This window comes from Monodon monoceros, unplaced genomic scaffold, assembly GCF_005190385.1.
Source record: "Monodon monoceros isolate NGI ecotype Baffin Bay Population unplaced genomic scaffold, NGI_Narwhal_1 Super_Scaffold_15, whole genome shotgun sequence".
NCBI classification, from domain to species: Eukaryota; Metazoa; Chordata; class Mammalia; order Artiodactyla; family Monodontidae; genus Monodon; species Monodon monoceros.
Genome location: NW_021703771.1, coordinates 36,888,200 through 36,909,753, shown reverse-complemented (window position 1 = coordinate 36,909,753; position 21,554 = coordinate 36,888,200). Strand labels below are relative to the sequence as shown.

The 21,554-nt window shown below is 44.5% G+C and overlaps 2 protein-coding genes across 2 annotated transcripts in view; one reads left to right on the top strand and one right to left on the bottom strand.

Moving 5' to 3' along the window:
- Positions 1-7,484, top strand: part of RTN4IP1 (reticulon 4 interacting protein 1) — a 46,165-nt gene extending 38,681 nt beyond the window's left edge. The window contains exon 9 of the mRNA XM_029224233.1: positions 7,356-7,484. Coding sequence (XP_029080066.1) covers positions 7,356-7,463 — 108 coding nt within the window. The 3' untranslated portion in view covers positions 7,464-7,484. The remainder of the gene's footprint in view (positions 1-7,355) is intronic.
- Positions 7,485-8,898: 1,414 nt separating this feature from the next.
- The window catches only part of CRYBG1 (crystallin beta-gamma domain containing 1), a 60,133-nt gene continuing 47,477 nt past the window's right edge, over positions 8,899-21,554 (bottom strand). The window contains exons 16-20 of the mRNA XM_029224232.1: positions 18,727-18,866; positions 16,936-17,059; positions 16,108-16,266; positions 14,292-14,454; positions 8,899-10,648 (exon numbers count right to left, since the gene is read on the bottom strand). Of these exons, the coding sequence (XP_029080065.1) occupies positions 10,560-10,648; positions 14,292-14,454; positions 16,108-16,266; positions 16,936-17,059; positions 18,727-18,866 (675 nt within the window). The 3' untranslated portion in view covers positions 8,899-10,559. The remainder of the gene's footprint in view (positions 10,649-14,291; positions 14,455-16,107; positions 16,267-16,935; positions 17,060-18,726; positions 18,867-21,554) is intronic.

Below are 21,554 nucleotides of genomic sequence, written 5' to 3'. Positions count from 1 at the left end.
ATATGGAATTATAAATGAAGGGAGCGCTTCCCTGGTGGCGCAGTGGTTAAGAATCTGCCTGCCAGTCAGTGCGGGGGACATGGGTTCGAGCCCTGGTCCGGGAAGATCCCACATGCCGCGGAGCAACTAAGTCCATGCGCCACAACTACTGAGCCAGCGCTCTAGAGCCCGCGAGCCACAACTACTGAGCCCACGCGCCTAGAGCCTGTGCTCCGCAACAACAGAAGTCACCACAATGAGAAGCCCGCGCACCGCAACAAAGAGTAGCCCCCGCTCACCGCAACTAGAGAAAGCCCGCGGGCAGCAACGAAGACCCAACTCAGCCAAAAGTAAAAAAAAATTAAAAAATTAAATAAATAATAAACAAATGATTGGAGAGGCTTATGTACCCTAGAGGGTTGCATGAAGTCATAGGTAAAATGATTCTCATTTTATAGATGAGAAGACTGGCTCAAAGGGATAAAGGGACATGCTCAAATTTGTAGACGTGGGACCAGGACTCATACCTCTGACCCCAGTCCTGTGCTTTTCCCTCCTCACCATTAAGCTGCGTTCTTCGTGCTTGAAGCTGATCTAGGACTTCAGCTTAAATTGACTTGTCATTTTACACTGGGCAGGGAAAGGGTCTGGAGAAAGTCTAGCATCACACCACGTGATCCTTGCTAAGCCATATGGAAAGAGCCCCTTGAAATGGATTTTCTTGTGTTGGCACCTGCCCCTTGCTGGCCCATCTCATCTTTCCATTTTGGTTTGGGAAAGAAATGTTTCTAGGAACTACTGGCTGCTTTTTGTGCATTTAGTTTTTTTATTCTATTTCAGCCAAGGAACTTATGATAGAAAATGGCCCACTACTGTTTCCCAAATATTTTGGTTCCAAGTTTGCTTGCCTCTTCTCAGACTTCTAAGTCTTGATGTGTACTGGGTAGACAGGAGCTCAGCCTTGTTGTGGCTGCAATGTGCCTCTCTGTAGGGATCTCCCCATATCCCACAGGGGTGCTTATTTTATTTCTAGGAAGAAGGAAATGAGCCATCATCAGATAATACTGCCCATAGTTCTGCATAGTGCTGAATGGGGATGGAGCCTCATCATTAGAGAGGTCCCTGTCCTCCAGAAGTCACCACACTTGTCCTGACGTCGGCTCCAGACTGTCCACATGCTTATCATTGCTCTTTTGTGTTCAAAATATTGTGACGCTCTCTCTACCTAGAAATTACTATTTATGCAACAAAGAGAGGTGTTTGTGTACATGTCCCTATTGAATTTGGTAGATAACTGGTGGAATGGCTAAAAGAGGACATGGTAGAAATAATGATGCCCTTCAAGTGTCCTCCTCGAAGGGTGAGTGAGGAGATGTTCCTCTGGCCTTTGATTCTCTTCTCACCAGGGTTATTTGGGCTCAGGAGTCATTTCTGACAGTGAAGGGCTCTGGGACTATGGCGGTTGATATGTGACACCGGATCCACGAAGAGGCCATCCTGCTGCTTTGTGGGTGTGAGAGGTTGTTGCCTGTCTACACTGGGAAGTTGGAAAGGATAACAGAACAGATCTGCTTACCCATTGTGTGGTTAGTAAAGACTGTAAAGTTGGACGAGGACACTGAAATCCTTCCAACCTTTGGCTGACTGCTTAATGAATCTAATTAGCAGGTATCCGATAGAGGGGCTGGAGTTGTTTTTTGACAGTGTGAGGCCATGAACCAGAATGAGGCTACTCTTAAAATACTTTAAGCTTTGGAATGAATAATACATTTGTAATATTCAAAATCCAAAAGGTAGGAAAAGTTATTTCATAGACTCTTCCTTTGACTCCTGTCCCTCAGTCATGGAGATTCTCCTTGTCAGGGCCCCAACATTATCAGTTTTTTGGGCATTCCAAAGATGTTTTGTGATTCAGTAGGGTGTAACAAAAGAATGATTTATAATTAGCACAGTGAGGTTAATGGGCTGCTACTGAAACTGTGCCTTATGCCTGAAGTTTATTGGCATCTTCTCCTAAGCACAATAAACATTTCCTGTTTTTATACTATTCAGCAAACTGTTTTTGGTGGGGTGCCTACCACAATGCATGGGGCACACATATACAATGGAATATTACTCAGCCATAAAAAGAAATGAAATTGAGTTATTTGTAGTGAGGTGGATGGACCTAGAGTCTGTCATACAGAGTGAAGTAAGAGAGAGAAACAAATACCATATGCTAACGCATATATGTGGAATCTAAAAAAAAAAAAGGTGCTGATGAACTTAGCTGCAGGGCAGGAATAAAGAGGTAGACATAGAGAGTGGACTTGAGGACATGGGGTGGGAGGGCAAAGCTGGGGTGAAGTGAGAGTAGCATGGACATATATACACTACTGAATGTAAAATAGCTGGCTGGTGGGAAGCAGCAACACAGCACAGGGAGATCAGCTCGGTGCTTCGTGATGACCTAGAGGGGTGGGTGGGAGGGGTGGGATAGGGAGGGTGGGAGGGAGGCTCAAGAGGGAGGGGATAAGGGGACACGTGTATGCATATGGCTGATTCGCTTTGTTGTGCAACAGAAACTAACACGGTACTGTGAAGCAATTATACTCTAATAAAGTTTTATTAAAAAAAACACTTAGAAAAAAAAAGACATGAAAGAAACTTGAAATACTGGTTGCTGCACCTGAAGAGGGGAACTAGTTGGCTGAGGATCAAGTATGGGAGGGAGATGTTCCTTCATACCCTTTCATCTTGTTGAGCATGTGTACGCACCTGTGGTTCGTGTACTTATTAAGGCCATTGGAGTCCACAGGCCCATTCAAGATCCTAGGTGACCAGCCAAGCTTCTTGGTTGAACGATGATGTATCTCGGTTTATTTATTTTAGCCAGCATCAGAATAGTTCCTGTGGAAGTTATTTGAATCTAATTCAGAAGTTACTGAGGGCCTCACCCAGTAGTGTGTGGAGAGATGCGTTGGTCACGCTGAATTACATCCTGAGCAGTGCTGTCCACTAGAACTTTCTGCAGTGATGGAAATGTTCTCTGTCTGTATTGTCTAGTGTGGTAGCCACTAGCCGTATGTGGCTGTTGACCACTTGAAATGTGGCTAGTGCAACTGAGGGACTAAATTTTTCATTTTATTTACTTTTGATTAATTTAAATTTAAGTAGCCCCATGTGGCTTGAGGTTAACAATTTTGGACAGTGCAGCTTTAGACACAGTGTAATAAGTTCTGAGGCAAATGATTTCCCAGACCCGCTTTGGGGTGGCCAGGCCCTAGTTTTGCAATGAACTGTATTCCAAAACTTTGAACTCCTTATTTGCAGCTGGATTTTTTCTCCCATAGAAAGAATGTAACGGCTAGGGACTGAATCCCTGGGACCACTACGAGAGTGTTATCTTGCCAGATGTGGTAGGTACCTCACAGCCGTGATGCTACTGAAGTTTTCAGATGCCACTGAAAATTGTTTCTATGGGGAAACATAGGCCGAGTTTCTCCCCTCACCTTCTGGCTAGAAGGAGTGCCTGTTTTTAGGGGGGCCTAGGGACAAGTCCTGGGATGCACATTTACTGCCTTGGAGAGTATCCTCCCCCCGCCCAGTCTCACCTCCTATCTTCCAGCCTTGAGTTTTCCATCTGGGGCCAGGAAGTTCAGAAATGGCAAGTCTGAGCAAAGCCCACCTTTTCCTTCTTCATATCTGCTTAGTTTAAGCCCCCTTCTTTCCCTTTATCCCGCCCCAGGAAATACTGATCCTGTGGCAGAGCTCAGGGCCACGCCTATCCGAGAGGGGGTGCTGGCGCTGTGTCCTGCCGCCCTGCGCCGGGGCCCGTCCACAGGCGTGAGGACAGGGATTGCCAGGGGCCTTTAGGTCTCCCTGGATCTCTGTCATCGGCCTCTGTCTCCTCGCACTCCCCCGCTCTGAGATCAGTTTCTGTGCCCCGTGGAGGCTGCGGCCGAGGGTCTGAGGAAGAGGTGACAGACTTGGGCTTCCCTCCCCAAAACACCCCCATGCCATGCAGTGATGACATCGGGTGTCTGGGACCCTAAGTCTGCTCCTCTGCTAAGAGCTCTGACCCTGCACTTAGCACGTAAACACCTGCGCTTCAGTTTCCTAATCTATCCAACAGGCTGGCTCAGAGGCTCCCCTGCTTTAAGCTCTACCGTTCTGTGATTTGTGCAGGGAAGTGGGGATGGAGGGAGAGCCTCTCTGCAGGCCACCGTGCCTGCCTGGGTGCCATCCTCTCTCCACCAGCTCTCCGAAGCTCCTGTGCTGCGAGGGTTTCTGCCTGAGAAGCAGGGAGGCTTGCCCAGTGGCTGATGAGCAACAGTGTTCTGAGGCCACACCAGGGAGGTTGAGGTTCCCATGGTCCCTGTTCTCATGGAAGGGATGTCAGGCAGCAGGTGCCAAACCCCGGGGCCTGGTTTTGTGCAGCCTTTGTTTAGGAAGGGAAAGGACAATCAGAGAGCCTGAATTTGGGTCTGAGACTGGGATGAATGCTGCAGCCGTGGACTCCCTGTCAGCTGTGCGCCCCGCGCGTCTGCATTGCCCTCGAGTGTGGTATCAAGCCCGCCGCTTTATACCAGGGCTCCCTGAGCCGGCCAGACTACAGCAGTGTCATCACATAAATGTCCCCACCTCACCGTGAGTAACCTTTCTTTCCCCTCTCTGGATTTTTGCTCTGATCCCTTTGTCCATAGCAAACAAGCATTCCAGGTCTGACGTGAGGCTGTGTGTAGACACTGCCTCATTATCCCGTTAATCTCTGTTTGCTGTCATATATTCAGCCAACAGTGGCTTTTGCCTGCCTGTTAATTGAAAGCCTCTTTTTTCATTGTCACTTACGGGAAGAACTGAATGCCCGTTATGCTACAGTCAGCCCTGTGGGATTATCCGCCACAATAGGCCTGACCAACCAGATTAAAGTGTGCCCGTCGCTGTGGGCTGCCTGGGTCATCAGTTCAGGGTCTGTCTCTCCGGTCAGGTTCTAGAGTGGGCAGAGCTAGGTGGGCGGCCGCTCATCCTGGAGTGGAGCAGGTGGATTCCCGTTCCCTTGTGACCTCTCGTAATGCCGCTGCCGGTGTCCGGTGCTCAGTGACAACGAATGGGTGTTCCTGCCTCCTTTCTTTTCTCGATGTCTCTCTCTGGTGCCTGCTTTGTGTGCCTGCTCTGCGTCAGTGCCTGGCACTTAGAGGGCAGACAGTCTCTGTGGAGTGGGTGAATGTGCATGACACAAGTCAGGAACCCTAAGCATAAGGCAGAAGGCTGCAGTGATTCCCTCCCTGATGTGCAGAAAACTCACCTCCACCCCTAGAGATTCTGATTTAGTTGTTCTAACTGCAGACCGAGGACTCTGCATTTTAAGCATGCATTCAGGGGATTCCTTTTCAAGTAATCAGCATCCAGAAAGCAGTGTCCCAGCAGCCTGAAGGAGAGGGATGGGTTCGGGAGGTTCTGGGTGGGACATGCAGGGAACAACTTGGATGCATTCCACTCTTTTACCAGACAAGGCGAGCAGGTTTCCTCTAACAAGCCAGCTCAGATCTGTTCTGTTCACAGCGGCCACCGTGCTGGGGGAGGTTGAGGTCGCCCTCAGCTTGCTGGAGAGTGCCACGATTATTCATCAGTGATGTCCTCCACAGGTGCAGATGGGAGTGGTGGCCTGTGGGCCATGCAGCTGCTCTCCTGGTGGCCTGGAGACTGGATCCTCAGGTGGCGCAGCCTGTTAGCATGAGGCAGGCCAGCCAAGATGCAGGCTGTGATGAATCACCATAACCCTTGGCTACCTTCCCCTCCCCTTAAGATTTCAGGAGTAGATGTAGAAAGTGGCTGCTGCTAATGACAGGCTTAGTGCGTAGAGGAGAGCGGAGCGCGCAGACTCCGGCACCAGCTTGAATCCTGCTCTACCACTTAGCAGTTATGGGCCCTTGGGCAACTTATTTAACTCTGCGCCTTAATTTATTCATCTGTACAAGGGGAATAATAGTACCTACCTCATAAGGTGGTTGTAGGGATTAAAGGAAGTAAAAGATACAGAGCACTTAGAAGAGTGCCTGGCACACAGGGAGGACAGTATGTGCTGTGACTTTATGAGCTTATCGTGGTTTGTGGGCACAAAAGAATTTTCAGCTCTGGAGAAGGGAACTTTTGGAGTCCGAGATGCTCTCTGGTGGCAGGGCTGTGAAATTCACACAAGAGCAAGGTCTCTCGGGTGCATGCGAACACAAAAGCACGTACTTCTTCCTCTTGTAAAAGGGAAAGGGTTGCAAGACGTAGGCTTATGCCTTCTGACAACTTACACCTGCCTGTGGGGCAGCGGCAGGTAGTTCACTGAAAGAGCCGGTGGATAGTTATTGATTTTTGCTTGAAGTTTTGAAAAGGATGAGTTCAGTTGGATTCGTGCATAGGGAGAGGGCGCTAACTGGTCCTAGTTTCAAAGGAGGTTGCTGGCAGTACTAACGCTACAGTAAAAAGAACCGGCAGCACTCAAGCCTTTATGCGCTTGGCTGAGCTGGCGTTCCTGTAAGTTCCACCCAGCTGCTGCGTGGCTTAGCAAAGCCCCTAGGGCAGCTGCAGCCAGGGAAGGGCCACAGAGCCCACGCAAGACTCTCGCTTCCCAGTTATCTTACTGGTTTTCACCTAAGTGACACTTATTAAGCTCCTGCTGTGTGCCTAGCATTGTGCTGGGTGTTGGGGGGCGGATACAAGAGGTGACTAGCCCACAGGTGCGCTAAGCTTTGAGTAGACGGGCCAGACATTCAACAAATGGAAACAATCTGTCCCTCTTCTGTGCACTGCCTGTGAGGGGCCACGGGGACACACGCAGCGAGAACCCTGGGACGCCTTCTTTGGCGTTTACCACGCAGGACAGCGTGCCTGAGACGGGCACTGGGCTGTAGCAGGCCGTCTGTGAGGAGGGCCACACGGGCTCTGCGATGGTTCAAGGAGAGGACGTGCCGCAGGCTCGGGTTGGGGCCGGGCGCCCAGCAGACGTCGCAGAGGGGCACACACCCCACGCTCAGACAATGGCAGCTAGCCCATTTTGGTAACGCGGGGTCCACGGAGGGTGGAGGTTGGAACGGTAGTGGCCTTGGGATGCTGGCCTCGGGCGCCATGGAAGGGCCCTGAGCAGGGGAGCGAGGCGCCTGGCATGGAGCCGGAGGAGGGTTACTGGTCCGGCTGGGCTCCCTTACACCGGAGACGCGAAGAGGCAGGAGAAGCTGGGGGGCAGCCGTCTTGCCGACCCGCCTTGGGTTCCTGACCCGGGGGCACCACGCAGACCGGAGAGAGGCCCGCCCGGGCTGGGCACGCGACACAACCAACTACCGACATCACCCGACTTGACCCACGTGGCTCTTCTCACCTGCTCGTCAACCTTTCTTGTTTTACAGATTCAGCCAGTTATTGAGAAAACCTTTCCGTTTTCTAAAGTTCCAGAAGCCTTCCTGAAGGTAGAAAGAGGACACGCACGAGGAAAGACCGTCGTCAGTGTCGTTTAAATAAACACTCAGTTCGGTGCCTGTGGGCTCTTATTTGGTGAGTGCCTGTAGGCCCGGACTCTTTTCCAGCCGTCCCTTTCCAGCTTAGACTAGAAGTTCCATGAAATAAATTTAGCACACACACGTTTCTGCCAGTCATTTCCTGTCTGCTGAGCTGAGCAGAGACTGATTTTACAGCCACAGCCCCACCCTCTGTCATCACCTTGCTCTGCCCAGAGCGTTCTCATGTCACCTGCCCCGACGCGGCCGCGCACTCCTGTCTGCCGAGCTCCTCCATGCCAAGCGCAGGGGATACACACGTAAGCAGGGACAAGATATGAACATTTCTGCACTTGGACTTGTCTATAAAGTTGCTGAAAATTGCCTATTGTTTTTTTCAAGCTGTTCTTTCACAGCAGATTTGCAAATTGTGGCGGCATCTTCTGTTCTAGTAGCTCAAACTCTGTTTGTTTTATCATCTTAATAATTGTGAGAGATTAGAACTTTCAGCATGTGGAGGGATGGCAGCATGAAGAGCTTCCTTAAAGCTAATTCCTTCTTAGGGTCATAGTGAGCACTTTTCCCACTGGCCAAAGTTTCCTTTGATTTTTATTCCATCTGCTCCAGTGTGCGGTCATAACAGCCCTCAGAGTTCTGAATCTCTTAGGGTCATATGTAAAAATCTCGCCAGCGATTTGGTTGTTTACGCTTTTAGAAAATGAAATGTGATGTAACGTTTGTAACTTTTGAAAACACTTTTTTGCATAAGGCTAGTCCTCTTTCGGCAACTGAAATGTGCTTCTCTGGGGACTTTTCCGTGGAAATTACCACCATTCCATTGGGGGCCAGAGTTCTCCAGTTTGACCTGAAATGCTTGCATTTAGGTATCTCGCCAATAAACCCGTTGCGGCTTTTGAGTCTCTAGTCTGTGCCCTCTGATCATTGACGGTAAGTGTCCAGTTCCCGCCACGATCCCCTCATTACTGCAGCTCAGCTGCTATCATTTGGCTTCTGACGTAGACCTGTCTGAGTAGCCTTCTACTTGGTTTCTTCCTGATAGACACTCATTTGTAGTGTTGCATGAGGGTTTTTCTCTAGAATTGCTGTTCTCACCGGTACAAATTTACCTCAAAAGCAAGATGTTTTTCCAGGTGTGAATAAGCCACTTTTGACTTCTCTGAATTCAACCTCAGCTCTTTCTCTTTGAGGCCTCCCAGTGGTAGTGAGGGGCATCTCTCGAGGGACGACCTCACTTACCCTCATGTCCACTCAGAAAAGTGGAGTGTGCCCCTTCACCACTGAGTCTGGAAAGAGGGTAGTCAAAAATCTCCCCCTGCTGTTATTCTAGCAGCTCTGAAACCCACCTTGTCCAGATCAGACATTTGTTTCTAATCTGCCTGCTGACCCTCTTTGAAGTGTTACGAGGGCTAGAATGGACTCTCTCAGATTGCATCAATACGGTTAACCAGAAACAAGTTTATTCAAGAGATAAATCCAACACAGACTAGACAGTCTTACCCCACCTTACTGTGTAGTGAGACACACAAAGGCCTAAGGCCAGAGCTGTGCACCTAAGAACAAGACGCATGGCAGCTGCTGTTTGACGAGGACAACGGCATGAGGACAAAAAGAGGAAACGTGTATTCAAGGAATGTTTCGCAGTTTTGTTCAAACTGTGAACAGCACTGAGGCCAGGGAGTGTACAATCAGCAGCTAAATATTTTCAGTTTCCACTGAAATACTTGCTGTGTCTTAGGGTTCTCAGATCTGAGATCTGGCCAACTAGGATTGCTTTAGTCTCCTTTCTTTCGCTTTCTGGAGAGAATTGCTGGTCATCCTCTTGAGCCTTCCACACCTCTCGTTTCTGCTCCCAGAAGTACATGACCTGAGGCTGTCCCCCAGCAGTCATAGCAGGTGCGGGGCCATGGAGCCTCACAGGGAAGGCAGCCCCGTGCAGCCCTCGTGCCAGTGCAGCTGGACAGGAGGGCCGGAAATTGGGCTAAAAGACCTGAGTTTAGCAAAGGCCTGCGTAACGCTGCTTCAGAACTACCTGTAGATGAGGATGGGCTCATAAATTAGGTCATGGTAATACTGTTTCAGTAGCATCTGCAAGAAAAGCACTAAACAACACTCACATGTGACATTCTAGAGTGGGTTAAAATAATCCAGATCCTGCTAATAAATGTTAGCAGACATGGACATGCTATCTATCTTTGTAAATTTACTAATTTTTTTAAAAAAATATATTTTTGGCTGCATTGGGTCTTTGCTGCTGTGCATAGGCTTGCTCTAGCTGCGGCGAGCAGGGGCTACTCTTCGTTGCGGTGCGTGGGCTTCTCATTGCAGTGGCTTCTCTAGTTGCGGAGCACGGGCTCTAGGCACACGGGCTTCAGGAGTTGTGTCACGCGGGCTCAGTAGTTGTGGCTCATGGGCCCAGCCAGTCTGCATCACGTGGGATCTTCCTGGACCAGGGCTCGAACCCGTGTCCCCTGCATTGGCAGGCAGGTTCTTAACCACTGTGCCCCCAGGGAAGTCCCCTAATTTTTAATATTAACAGAAACATTTTGTTTATACTTAGTTGCTTAAGGTAGGTCTGACTAGATAAGGCTTTCCCCACTTTGATTAGTAAGTCCAGAAATCAGAAGATCAAGGACCAAAATTACAGGCCTAATAAATTATTTCTTCTCAGATGCTGAACAGTCTCCTACCTTACAAACTTGAGCTTCTGTCCTTCCCTTTAAAGTGTACAGGACTTGTAGGTCTGCAAGGTCGGTAAGTTTGTTCTTGTTCTCTATCTTTGGCTATAATTTAAAATGTACATAGTCTTGCTGCTAATGAGGCAACCTGTTTAAGCAGCTACTGAAAAGAAATGAAAGGGATAAAACAAGAGGAGGATAAATGACTGGTTTAAAACGATTACAGTCTTTTGAGAAGATGAGTGGTTGTCCTGGTCACGGTGGTGTGATTCAAGAGAGAATTTAGAGCTGTTGAAGGAGCAGGTCCACTTTCTTCTTGGCGCTTCTGTCTGCAGCCCTTGTTTTTTCTTTTTTTTGTTTGTTTAAATAAGGTAGCTGAAAGACCTCCAGAAATATTCCTCCTGCATTCTTTAATTCAGGTCTATAGGACCATGGCTTCCCACACTTGTGTTAACTTCTCTTTGCTGACACTGTTGAGGATAAGGTGATTTTGATCATACTGTGTACCCCCTGAAAGACAGAAGAGGAAAATGATAGAAGGAAACATGCCCACATGAAGAGGCTGTAGCAGACACAGTTTATCACAACACCAATGTAACAAGAGTAAGCAAAGTGTAGAACTATGTGCCTCGAGGAGACAAAGCAGGGAGGAAAGCCCAGAAACGCACTGAGGGCTGAGAGGTTCCAGCCTCTGGGGGGGCGGGGGGTGATGTGTTAAAGCCCCATCATATGGCACCGGCGGGGGGCGGGGGCAGAATCTAGAAATGGGAAAAGGAGTAAAGAGATTGTGACAAATATTCAGTGGTGGGATTGTGGATTTGAGATACCAGCAAAATAAGCAGGCAGGCCTGAGTAGAATAGTCATCGGAACAAATCTTGCATGAACAATGAAGAATAGTTGTATTAGGTCAAAGGGGAGGTCTGAGTGACACCCAGAAGTCTAGGCAGGGCAGCACTCCCACTTCTGGGAACCCACAGGCTGTGGTGTATAAAAATTCATAGCATTTAACATGCTGAGTTCCATCAGACTGTAAAAACTAGTATGGTTTGCCTTTCACCAGAATATTTTTTTCCAAGGGTGCCTACTAGATATTTCAGATTCTTTAGCCTCATGGCCTCTTCTTTCAATGGAGAAGTATCATTAACAAAAGAAAGGGTCATGTGATATTTTTTTCCAGTGTGGAGTAAACAGATACCTTATCCTTTTCAGCATAAGCCTCTGTACCAACGTCATAGCACCAAGGACTCCATCAAAATTAAAATCTGTTCATCTCGCTGCAGGGTAAGTGCGACTGGTATTGAAATCATACTGCAGCCTCAGGCCAAGAGGAATTAAACGTTCTTATTCTCTTTGAAACCATTTACAAAACATCCAAAAGGTCTGAAAACTTACACAGTAGATTTTGATAGGGATGAAATCATCTCTTATGCATGCCCCTCTTCTAAGAAATTGGTTAATCATCATGATAACTGAGAGCCTCTGCACAGCTAGGTATAGAATACAAAGGCAAGGTGCCCTGGGCATTTTATGCTTAAGTTTGGAAAAAAAAGTCACCACCACCACAAACCCCACCATCTCCACTGAGACACAACACACTCCACTCCACTGAGATTTCAGCAAATATTATCTTAAGGTCACAATGTCTTTTTTCATTCTTCAAGATTATAGTATCTTAAACATACTTTCTGTGTATATTACATTATAATTCTAATTAGAGTCATGACGACTAGAAAGTTCCTGAGAAATAATCTGATTCATTCTTTGCCTTTGGGGAGGATTAAAATCCTCACAGACTTTTTTAAAGTGAGTGTGAATCAGCTTACACTGTTGTTATAATGTCTTTGGTCTGGAATAATACACGGATGTCTACCAAAACACCAGGAGATAGGTTAAAAGAAATAAATCTTACGGTAATAGCAGTAGGTAACAAATGGTCAACAGTTGTAGCCAGTGAAAGTCAGTCTCCTATTGAGAGATGTATTTCTATCCCCCTTGCACAGTATGTGGGATGTGTGGCCCTACTCCCTCTTGTCCACAAGATGGCATCATTGTCCCACATTCTGAGACATTTAAACTAGTTTAACAATCGATTACTGTAGCTACCATACTCGATATACTGAAGAGTTCACAAACATACAGAACAGTAGCCTTATTCCAAAGGCACTGGACTAATTTATATTGCATTTTAGGAAGTGATCTTGGAGCTTTCAAGCGAAGCCCTAAGGAGGAGGCTCCTGAAGTCCCACAGTCCTTTTCAGAGTCGAAGACTAATCCTTACTCCTGGTCAACTGCCAGGGTAGCAAGTGGGGGAAAATCCCATATCCTTGGAGCTTCCAGAATGTAAGCGCTCTGAAGCCAAGGTACTGTCCTTTTTTTTTTTCCTTTCACTTTGATACCCCCAGTGTGTGGCACAGAGCCTGTCACATATTGGGTACCCAATAAATACATGTTGAAAGAATAAAAGGAATGCTCTAAGAGACTAGCTCGTAAAGATTACAGTGACCTTAACCCTGGACATAGGAAGCTGATCACATCTGTAAGAAACATGAGTCCGTATTTTCCCCAAAATCCATGTTTCCAATTCAGTCTAGTCACATTCCTTTGGCTTCTCTGGAGGTTCTGAAACTCTATCTTGTATAGACTGAGGAGCTCCAGTTTAACAAGTTGTTCAAAATAAGAATAAAATGATAGTGACTCTTAACAGTTTGAACCTCCGGTTGATCATCTATAAAATGGGTATCTTACTTGTGTACATATTGACAGATCTGTCGTGCCAGCCTACAATGCATTTGTCTCCTGCTTGTACTTTATACACTGTACGACTTTGGGCCCCATCCAGCCTGGAGTTAGATATTGCTTAGTGGTGCTCCCTAAATGTAGTGCCCTGCCTTTGCCTCATTAAACTTAGTTTGCCTCTGAGCACCTTTCTGTTCCTCAGATTCTTTGTAAATTCGAATCCCATTGTTAGGTGGCTTGGCCACTCTCCCCACCTGCAGATCAGAAGTGACAGCCACTTTTCTCCAGGGGCAGTCCCCAAAGCCCCTGATGGAAATGTTCAGGCTTATTCTCCATCTTCCACAAAATTTATTTTAAAACCAGGTTGCAGCTGTTTCTTTACCACTCTATCTTAATGACAGCTTTGGCCTAGAACCCTGAGTCGGGTAAAATTGAGCCAACTTTCTAGCCATGATTCAAAGTGGTGTGTGGTATAGTATGGTTCCACAAAATTGACGAACATAACCACACTGGTTTCCCGATAGGGGACAGAAAGTCTCCATTAATAATTTGAAGCAAAGTTACCCCCTATGACATGAATAAAACACACCATCATCATTTGCTTGTCTGCAGCAACGAGGCTTCGCTGAATTCCCATGTCTACTTGAGGTCAGTTTTTTTTTGCTTTATGTTGTTGTAAAATTATCATCAGTAGTTCTCGTAGACAGGCAGCATGGGCATCACCTGGGAACTTGTTAGACATGCAGATTCTTGGGCCCTACCCCAGACCTCCTGAATCAGAACCTCTGAGGGTGGAACCCAGCAATCTGTGGTTTTTAACAAGCCCTCCAGGGGATTCTCCTGCAGATAAAGTTTGGAAACCCCTGGCCTAAATGTATTTGTTCTTCCCCAAGCACCATCAATCGGTTTGCTCTGGATTCACTTCACTGAACAAATGTTCAGTTGAAATCTTTTTGGCTATGTTGTTTGTTTTAATTCCTTTTCAGTCTTAGATCTTTACGATGAAAGTTTACATGCGTGTACATGAGAATCATCAACTCTACAGACTGAGGTCATGGCCTTTTTAACTTGTGAATTTTAGTCTAACATTGTTATAATAAATGGTTTAAAGTCGGCCCATGTCCGGATTCCACCTCAGCACTTAATGGGTGTGAGATTGTGGCCAAACTGACTAACTCCTCTGAGCTTCAGTTTGGAGGCTGTAAAGTGGGGGGAGGAGGGATAACACAGGCCTCTTGGGGCTGCTGTGAAGATCACGTGAGATAACGTATGTACAGTGTATAGCATTGAGGCTGGCACGTAGTAAGGGATCACTTACTATTAATAATAGTACATGCATCATTTTCAAAAGTAAAGAAGAGCTTTTTAGTTAACTAAAGAAGACACAACAAAGAAAATAAAGGAAACGATCCTTACCTTTGATATCTAAAACTAAATTTGGCTTCAGCTTGCTATAGATCCTGCCGTCAGACTTCATGCTCCAGAACTGACTGTCGATGTTCTGTTCGAGTGCCAGGCCCAGTTTAGAGCCAGAGGTTACTAGGTTCCCCACGATGGTCAGGCAGCAGTCTTCTGCTATCTGCTCAGTGGAAAAGACAAGGTATCGTAGACATGGGTGGATATACATTCAGCTACCATTGTAAGCAATTTCCTGTGTGAGCTGGTTTTTAAAGTTATCTTAGTTCCTAGCTTCATTTATACCCCACATGAGGAATTTCAGCTTTTAGCCATGGTAACTGGGATCAAACAAATATTTATGCCCTTCATTTCAGATAACATGTGATAGAAAGTTCTCAATTCTTGTCCATTGTTAAGAGATTTATGCCCTTTGTGAGGCCCTCTGTCTTATAAGTAAGGGAAGCCTCCTTAGAACACTAAAAATGCCCATCATGATATTTCCCCCCAGAAATCATGATCTGAGGCTGGGTCTGTAGCTAATCTCCCCGATGTATCCACTCCACTCAGCCTGACCCTTCCGGAATATGACTGCATCTCTAATTTTGAAGCCTGCTGTAGCACTGAAGTTGCTAAAAGGGCATTTTATCATTTTAAAACTTGGAATTCCATTTACTGATTTGTCTTCCTTCATGAGAAATGTCTAAAATTTTCTAAAAAGGCATGCTATCCAAGTATAAAAAGAGAAAACATAAATGCAGTAGAGTGTGTTCTAATGCAAAGATCTTATGGGTCCTTCTATGAAGGGAATCTACCCTTAATATAATATAAATAAGGTATGGTAGTCATGTTCACATGGCATTCACACATATTGCTATAGAAAATGCTTATGAAAAGTGTGCTGTTCTACAATATATTGAGATAAAAGGATTGTGATAATCTAGGACACTTTCCTTTTTCTCACTGACCTACCAAATTCAAAGCTGTTAAAATAATATCACTGTAATGTTCATTAGAACTAATTGTTGAAAGATGCCATTTTCTTGAATTAAGATAATTCAAAGGCAGAAGTTTGCTTTTTCTATGCCTCTATATTAGTTACTTCTGTTTCTCATGCTATTTCTTCTATGCATGTCTAAATAGTACTTCTGTTTACTGAAAGGATGATTCTCCCTCAAGCACAAGAGACCCAATTAACAAGTTGTACTTCCTTTCAGCAGGCCGTAATGCCTTCTGCTGACTCACAGGGCACCAGGATTAAAAAAATCAGGAGCAAACAGTCAAGACCATAAAATCAAGGAGTTAAAATGAGTATGTACAATAGAAGTGTGAGCATCTCTCATAAAACCTTACAGCACTCAGCTTTTAAATGTGCATTGTGGCGGGAGTGATAGGAGGGAGATGGGCAATTTTCCATTTTACAACGTGTGACAATTAGGAAAGGGACTGTGTTGTACACAGGGTAGTTATCTCTTCACGCTTCAACCTAATCTGTGGGGTCCTCCAAAATGGAAACAAACCAAGTGATCTGTGTTGATAATGATGGGGCTTATAAGTTTATTTCTATAACAAGTAGGTTAAGGAAAAAGGGGAGGGTAACACAGACACTTGCTTTTTCTATTACTGTATAAAAATCAAGTATAGATATAAAGATTCTATCTTGGATCAGTGCTAGATTTACCTCCCATTTGGTTCCTAGACAGGTTCTATCAGAACTAAGAAATAGTTTCATGAAAAACCTTCTAACTTATTTCTGAAAATGCTCCAGGAATCATGAAGTAGCATCTACTTGAAGAGAGATGCTATTATAGACCCTTGTCTAATCCAAAAAGCTCACCCTGCATTTGAAGCATCCTTCTTGATAAATCCAAATCTGATCATCAGCACCGACATCCTCCATGACCTGTATTCTGAGAAGCTTCAGATCCTCTAAGTTTCCATTGGTTGACATGAATAACCCTGTTGCTTTGTTTCGAAGTCTGAAACAAATTCGTTTCTAGAAGACAAAACCCCAGCAATAGTCATATACAAGCTGTACTTTAGAAGCACTGAACAAGCATCAGTAGCAGGGGCAGAATCCCAAATGAGGCTGGATAAGGGAAAACTGCTATATCTGAGAGTTTCAGAGGCTTTAGGATTTTCTCAATGAGGAGAGGTTGACAGAATTTCAAAGTGCCTGGGGCTGGGAGCCTGCCTATGGACAACCCAGGGCTTGGGACATACCAGGTTTTTTGTTTGTTTGTTTTGTTTTGTTTTTTTTTTACAGTACGCGGGCCTCTCCCCGTTGTGGCCTCTCCCATTGTGGAGCACAGGCTCCGGACACGCAGGCTCAGCGGCCATGGCTCACGGGCCCAGCCGCTCCGCGGCATGTGGGATCTTCCCGGACCGGGGCACGAACCCGTGTCCCCTGCATCGGCAGGCGGACTCTCAACCACTGCGCCACCAGGGAAGCCCCATACCAGGTTTTGATGTCAGGTGTAATAACATTTCTGAAAGCAGTCACAACCTTCTGGCACCAGAAACACAGCCAAAATTCAGAAATTCTCGGGGGTGGGGTGGGGGAGAGGCCAATTTCACACTTAAAATTGAAACTAAAAAGTTAATTACATTTACAAAAAAGATTTCAGAGAAGAGTCTATTCAAAGCATGTAGAAAAAGAAAGTACCTGAACAAAAGGTCGTAGAGAACCTATTTGGCGACAGCCACTGAATTCATACCAATTAGATACTTCTGCTGGTGACAGTAGGAACTGTTGACCCCTGTAATTGCCATATTCATAAGTAACCCATCTGGAAAACAAAAAGGAGATAACCACAGTAAGTAGCAATATCCATTTCACAGTGGGCACCAATTATATTTTCAGAACACTTTGATTTTTACACTGAGCTTTTTATTTATTTATTTTTAATTTATTTTTGGCTGCGTTGGGTCTTCACTGCTGTACTTGGGCTTTCTCTAGTTGCGGTGAGCGGGGGCTACTCTTCATTGTGGTGCACGGGCTTCTCATTGTGGTGGCTTCTCTTGTTGCAGCATGCGGGCTCAGTAGTTGTGGCACATGGGCTTCAGCAGTTGTGGCTCATGGGCTCTAGAGCGCAGGCTCAGTAGTTGTGGCACACGGGCTTAGTTGCTCCATGGCACGTGGGATCTTCCTGGACCAGGGATCGAACCCGTATCCCCTGCATTGGCAGGCAGATTCTTAACCACTGCACCACCAGGGGAGTACCTAGACTGAGCTTTTTATACTTTAAATATATGTTGGAGGATAAAAAAAGGAAACTACCTTATTATTAAAAACAGCTACAGCACCCATGTCTTGACAAGTAGCAAATTCATGGTACATGAGTATTTATGCCCAAAAGTTCCACTCTTGAAGAGAAATAGGTAAGTTTTTTTCTTCAATAAGGCAAATGAACTAGAGATAGTCTTTTAGCAGGACAGCCCAGTACTTCCTGTGAACTTTACACAAAACATCTTCAGTTGTAATAATGGACCTTTATTTAAATGGTTAATACTTGTAAAGTTCTTACACAGGGTAAGTGCTATATAAGGGTTAGATAAAAATAAATAATAAAGTTTTATTTAAAATGAGAGTAATCTTCCTCAATCCAGAAAACTACTAAAGATACTCAGGTCTCTTCCACACAGAGATGCTGGTACCCACACCTGAAGTCTGGGTTCCAGTGCAGACCAGCATGCAACCAACACAACAATCTTTCTCTCTGGTTGATGTATTAGATCAAGGAAGAAGGTTCTCTGTTTTTAACCCTGGAACTCTAAAATGTTATCATCATAGTCATTTTATCATAAAAACAAAATATTAGTTTAAACCTGTTGGAAAAAAAAAGTCATGCATAAAATTCTATCACCCTAATAATCCGAATTTGTTTTTTAAATAGCTGTAGTCCTCTCCACCATTTGATGCCTTCAAACTATACCTGTTGTTTTGGTGAGTGAAAGAAAAATACTTTTGTAAAAACACATTACATTGATAGTCCTTATTCATTTTTACATCTTAATTTCAAAATCATTCGAAGTTGAGAAAAATCTTCCCATGTTGACATTAAGTCATTTTGCCTATAACATCTGCTAGTCACTCCTAGCTGAAGGAAAATCCCAACCCTTACTCCAAAATCAAAGGACTTGGTCTTTCAAAAGGATAAGCAAAATCAGTTCTCTTTCCTACTTGCTAAGGAAGTGCTCAATTTATTGCAAAGCGTTCGCCTAGGAACTTTGAGAGTCCTTATCTTAAGTAAACTAAAATTCTGGATGAAGAGATGATGTCCCACACATGGCTTTTCCCAATAGGAAAAGTATACTGTGAGGGAACATAAATATTAACCCTTACAGAAGAAAAGGGGTTATACGTCAATTTGGTTAAGGTAACAGAGAAGAGAAATATGATCAAACAAATTTTAAAATCTATTTTATTGAATAAACAAGTAGGTAACTCACTTACATGCCACCAGTCACCTGAACCGAGCGTATGTGCGTGTTGAATCCTAGGGACTGGAGATTAACGATTTCTGTACTAAATTCAATCTTTTTTCCTTTGAAGTCTTCTCTTTCAAAAAGAATAATTGTTGGTTCAGACAATTCCTGTTTAGGAACAAAAATAATGTTCTGTTACTCATCCTTGATAGTAATTCAAACTTAACGTGAAAATCATCTTGTTACAAGGACAAAGCAGAAGATCTGGCCGGACTTGGCCTGCTCATAAACTCCCTTTTCCAGAACGTCTGGGTGGTTATATACTCCAAAGCTAAAGCAAGGAAGGATGGAGGGCAGAAAGTTTTTCCCTTACGTAGAAAGGCAGGTAAATGTAAAGTATTATAAAACGGGGAAAATATCCCAGGCATAAAGGAACAGGTATATATGCCTGGAATATCAATTCTAATGGAATTTATTTTCAACTTTTCTGTTTTCTCTTGAGATAAGAAGGGGCTGGAAAGTCAAAGACATAAATGGCGAGGGTCGGGGGCTGTGGTGATCTTTGGGGGGTCTAGTGGTAATCTGCCTAATAAAGGAAGCTTCCCCTTGTATGCATTTTCAGATGTCTTTTTGTTGTTGTTTTTAACTGTCAATAAGACAATGATTCTGTGTATTCCCAAACTTTCCTGTAGGAATAATTGTTAGGAGAGAAAAAGTAGCATGGAAGCCCCAAGTTCAAGTCCACTGATTTTCAGAAAAATGAAAAGTTGGCAGCTTATGCTTGTTTTTCAGATTACAGACCCTTATGACCCTAGACTGAGCTCTGATGATAATAGTCCTAAAATCATAAATGATACATGAAAAATTCCCTAACTTGCTTAAAGTTTTGTGGCAACGGTGTGACACCTTACTGCTTCATTTATGTGGATGTGCTCTGATGTGTAGAAAGATCTTGACCAATAAACAGAGCAGATCAGTGTGGAGACGTGTTCTGTATGGTCTAGAAATTAGGTTATATAAACCATACAAGAAGGAAAGACAGAAACTGTAGTAGTATCACTACTTTGCACGTTCACTGCACTTTTCTGAGATGGCATGCTAAAACGTTCCAAGCACTCTAATCTAGCGACAACAACCAACCGATTTTGAAGTACTAAGTCACAATTAAAATATACATTCTTAATATGGGTAAAATATTCATTTCATCATAATCAAAACTTAAAAGAACATCATCTGTAAATGTCAAAAGTGATGTGAGCATATATGCTAAGTTCTGCTTGAAGGAAGGCACTGGAAAGCTTTAAAGCTAAAGTGGGTTTGTTTTTTTTTAAATACTTGTAGGTTGCTTTTAGAATTCTAAGCAGGTTAAATATCAAATTTTTAGATATTTTATTATTTGTAAGCTAATGAATCTTACCACATCATTTTATGTTTCACTGCTACTATTTTCACATCTCAAGGAAGGTCAACATTTTCGTTATTTGAACGGGCAGGAGGGGATGAGAAAAAGCCAACTCACATATGTTCCTTCTACCTTCAAAGCTAAAATCACCAACTACATATGTTTAAAGCTTTTTATGAGATATCAGCTACCAAAAACTAACAAATACTTCCCAAACTGTCAGATACACCCAGACTTTAACATCTGAACATTATCTTGCAGTACTGTTCTATCGAATATTGCTTTGTCTGCATTAAAATTAAAGATTTCTGGTCAAAAAGGAGCACTATAATCTGGATTGGCACATACATGAGAAACTGAGAAAAGTCATTTCATTGCAAATCTCTAAAACAACAGAGGAATAGATTTAAAAACTATAAGGAATTTCTGCAAATCAGTAACAACAATGACGGGAAACTAAAGAGCTGGGCAAAGGATATAAATAGGCAATTCACTGAACAGAAAACCTAAATGACTAGTACGTATATGAGATCTCACCAACAGTGAAATGCAAACTAACACAACTTCTACCCCATTCTTTCAAACTGACAAAAGTTAGAATGTCAGAGGATACTCAATAATGGCCATGGTGCTGAAAACTGGAATCCACATGCACTGCCAGCAACAGTGTAAAGTGGTGGAATTCGGCAGTACTTACTGAAGGTTGCATATTCATGCATGTGAGATCCGGTAAATCCGCTCTTTGTTTTTGGCTGCACTGGGTCTTCGTTGCTGCCCACAGGCTTTCTCTAGTTGCGGCAAGCGGGGGCCACTCTTCATTGTGGTGGGCGGGTTTCTCATCGCGGTGTCTTCTCTTGTTGCAGAGCACAGGCTCTAGGCGCGCGGGCTCTAGAGCGCAGGCTTAGTAGTTGTGGCGCACGGGCTTAGTTGCTCTGCGGCATGTGGGATCTTCCCGGACCAGGGCTCGAACCCGTGTCCCCTGCACTGGCAGGCAGATTCTTAACCACTGCGCCACCAGGGAAGTCCCAATCCACTTTTTAATACGTATCCCCAAAAGATCCCAGGGTAATCCATTATGCTGTATGTACATCTAGTTAATGATTCCATATTGTATATACATATTACATCATGTGCACCCATTAGAATCAATAACTAGATGTACATACAGCATAATGGATGGCTCCCAAAAAATGTAAGGAGAGTTTTTATAACATGATGAGAACTATAGCATAATACTGTATATAAATTAAAAGGCTGTATACATATTTTTAAAAACATATTTTATAGGAATATCCAAGCTGTACTCCAAACACATTAGAATGGGTACCTCTAAAGGTAGAGGTATAGAAATAGGGCTCAGGGGGACTTCCCTGGTGGTCCAGTGGTAAAGAATCTGCCTTACAATGCAGAGGACACGGGTTCAATCCCTGGTCGGGGAACTAAGATCCCACATG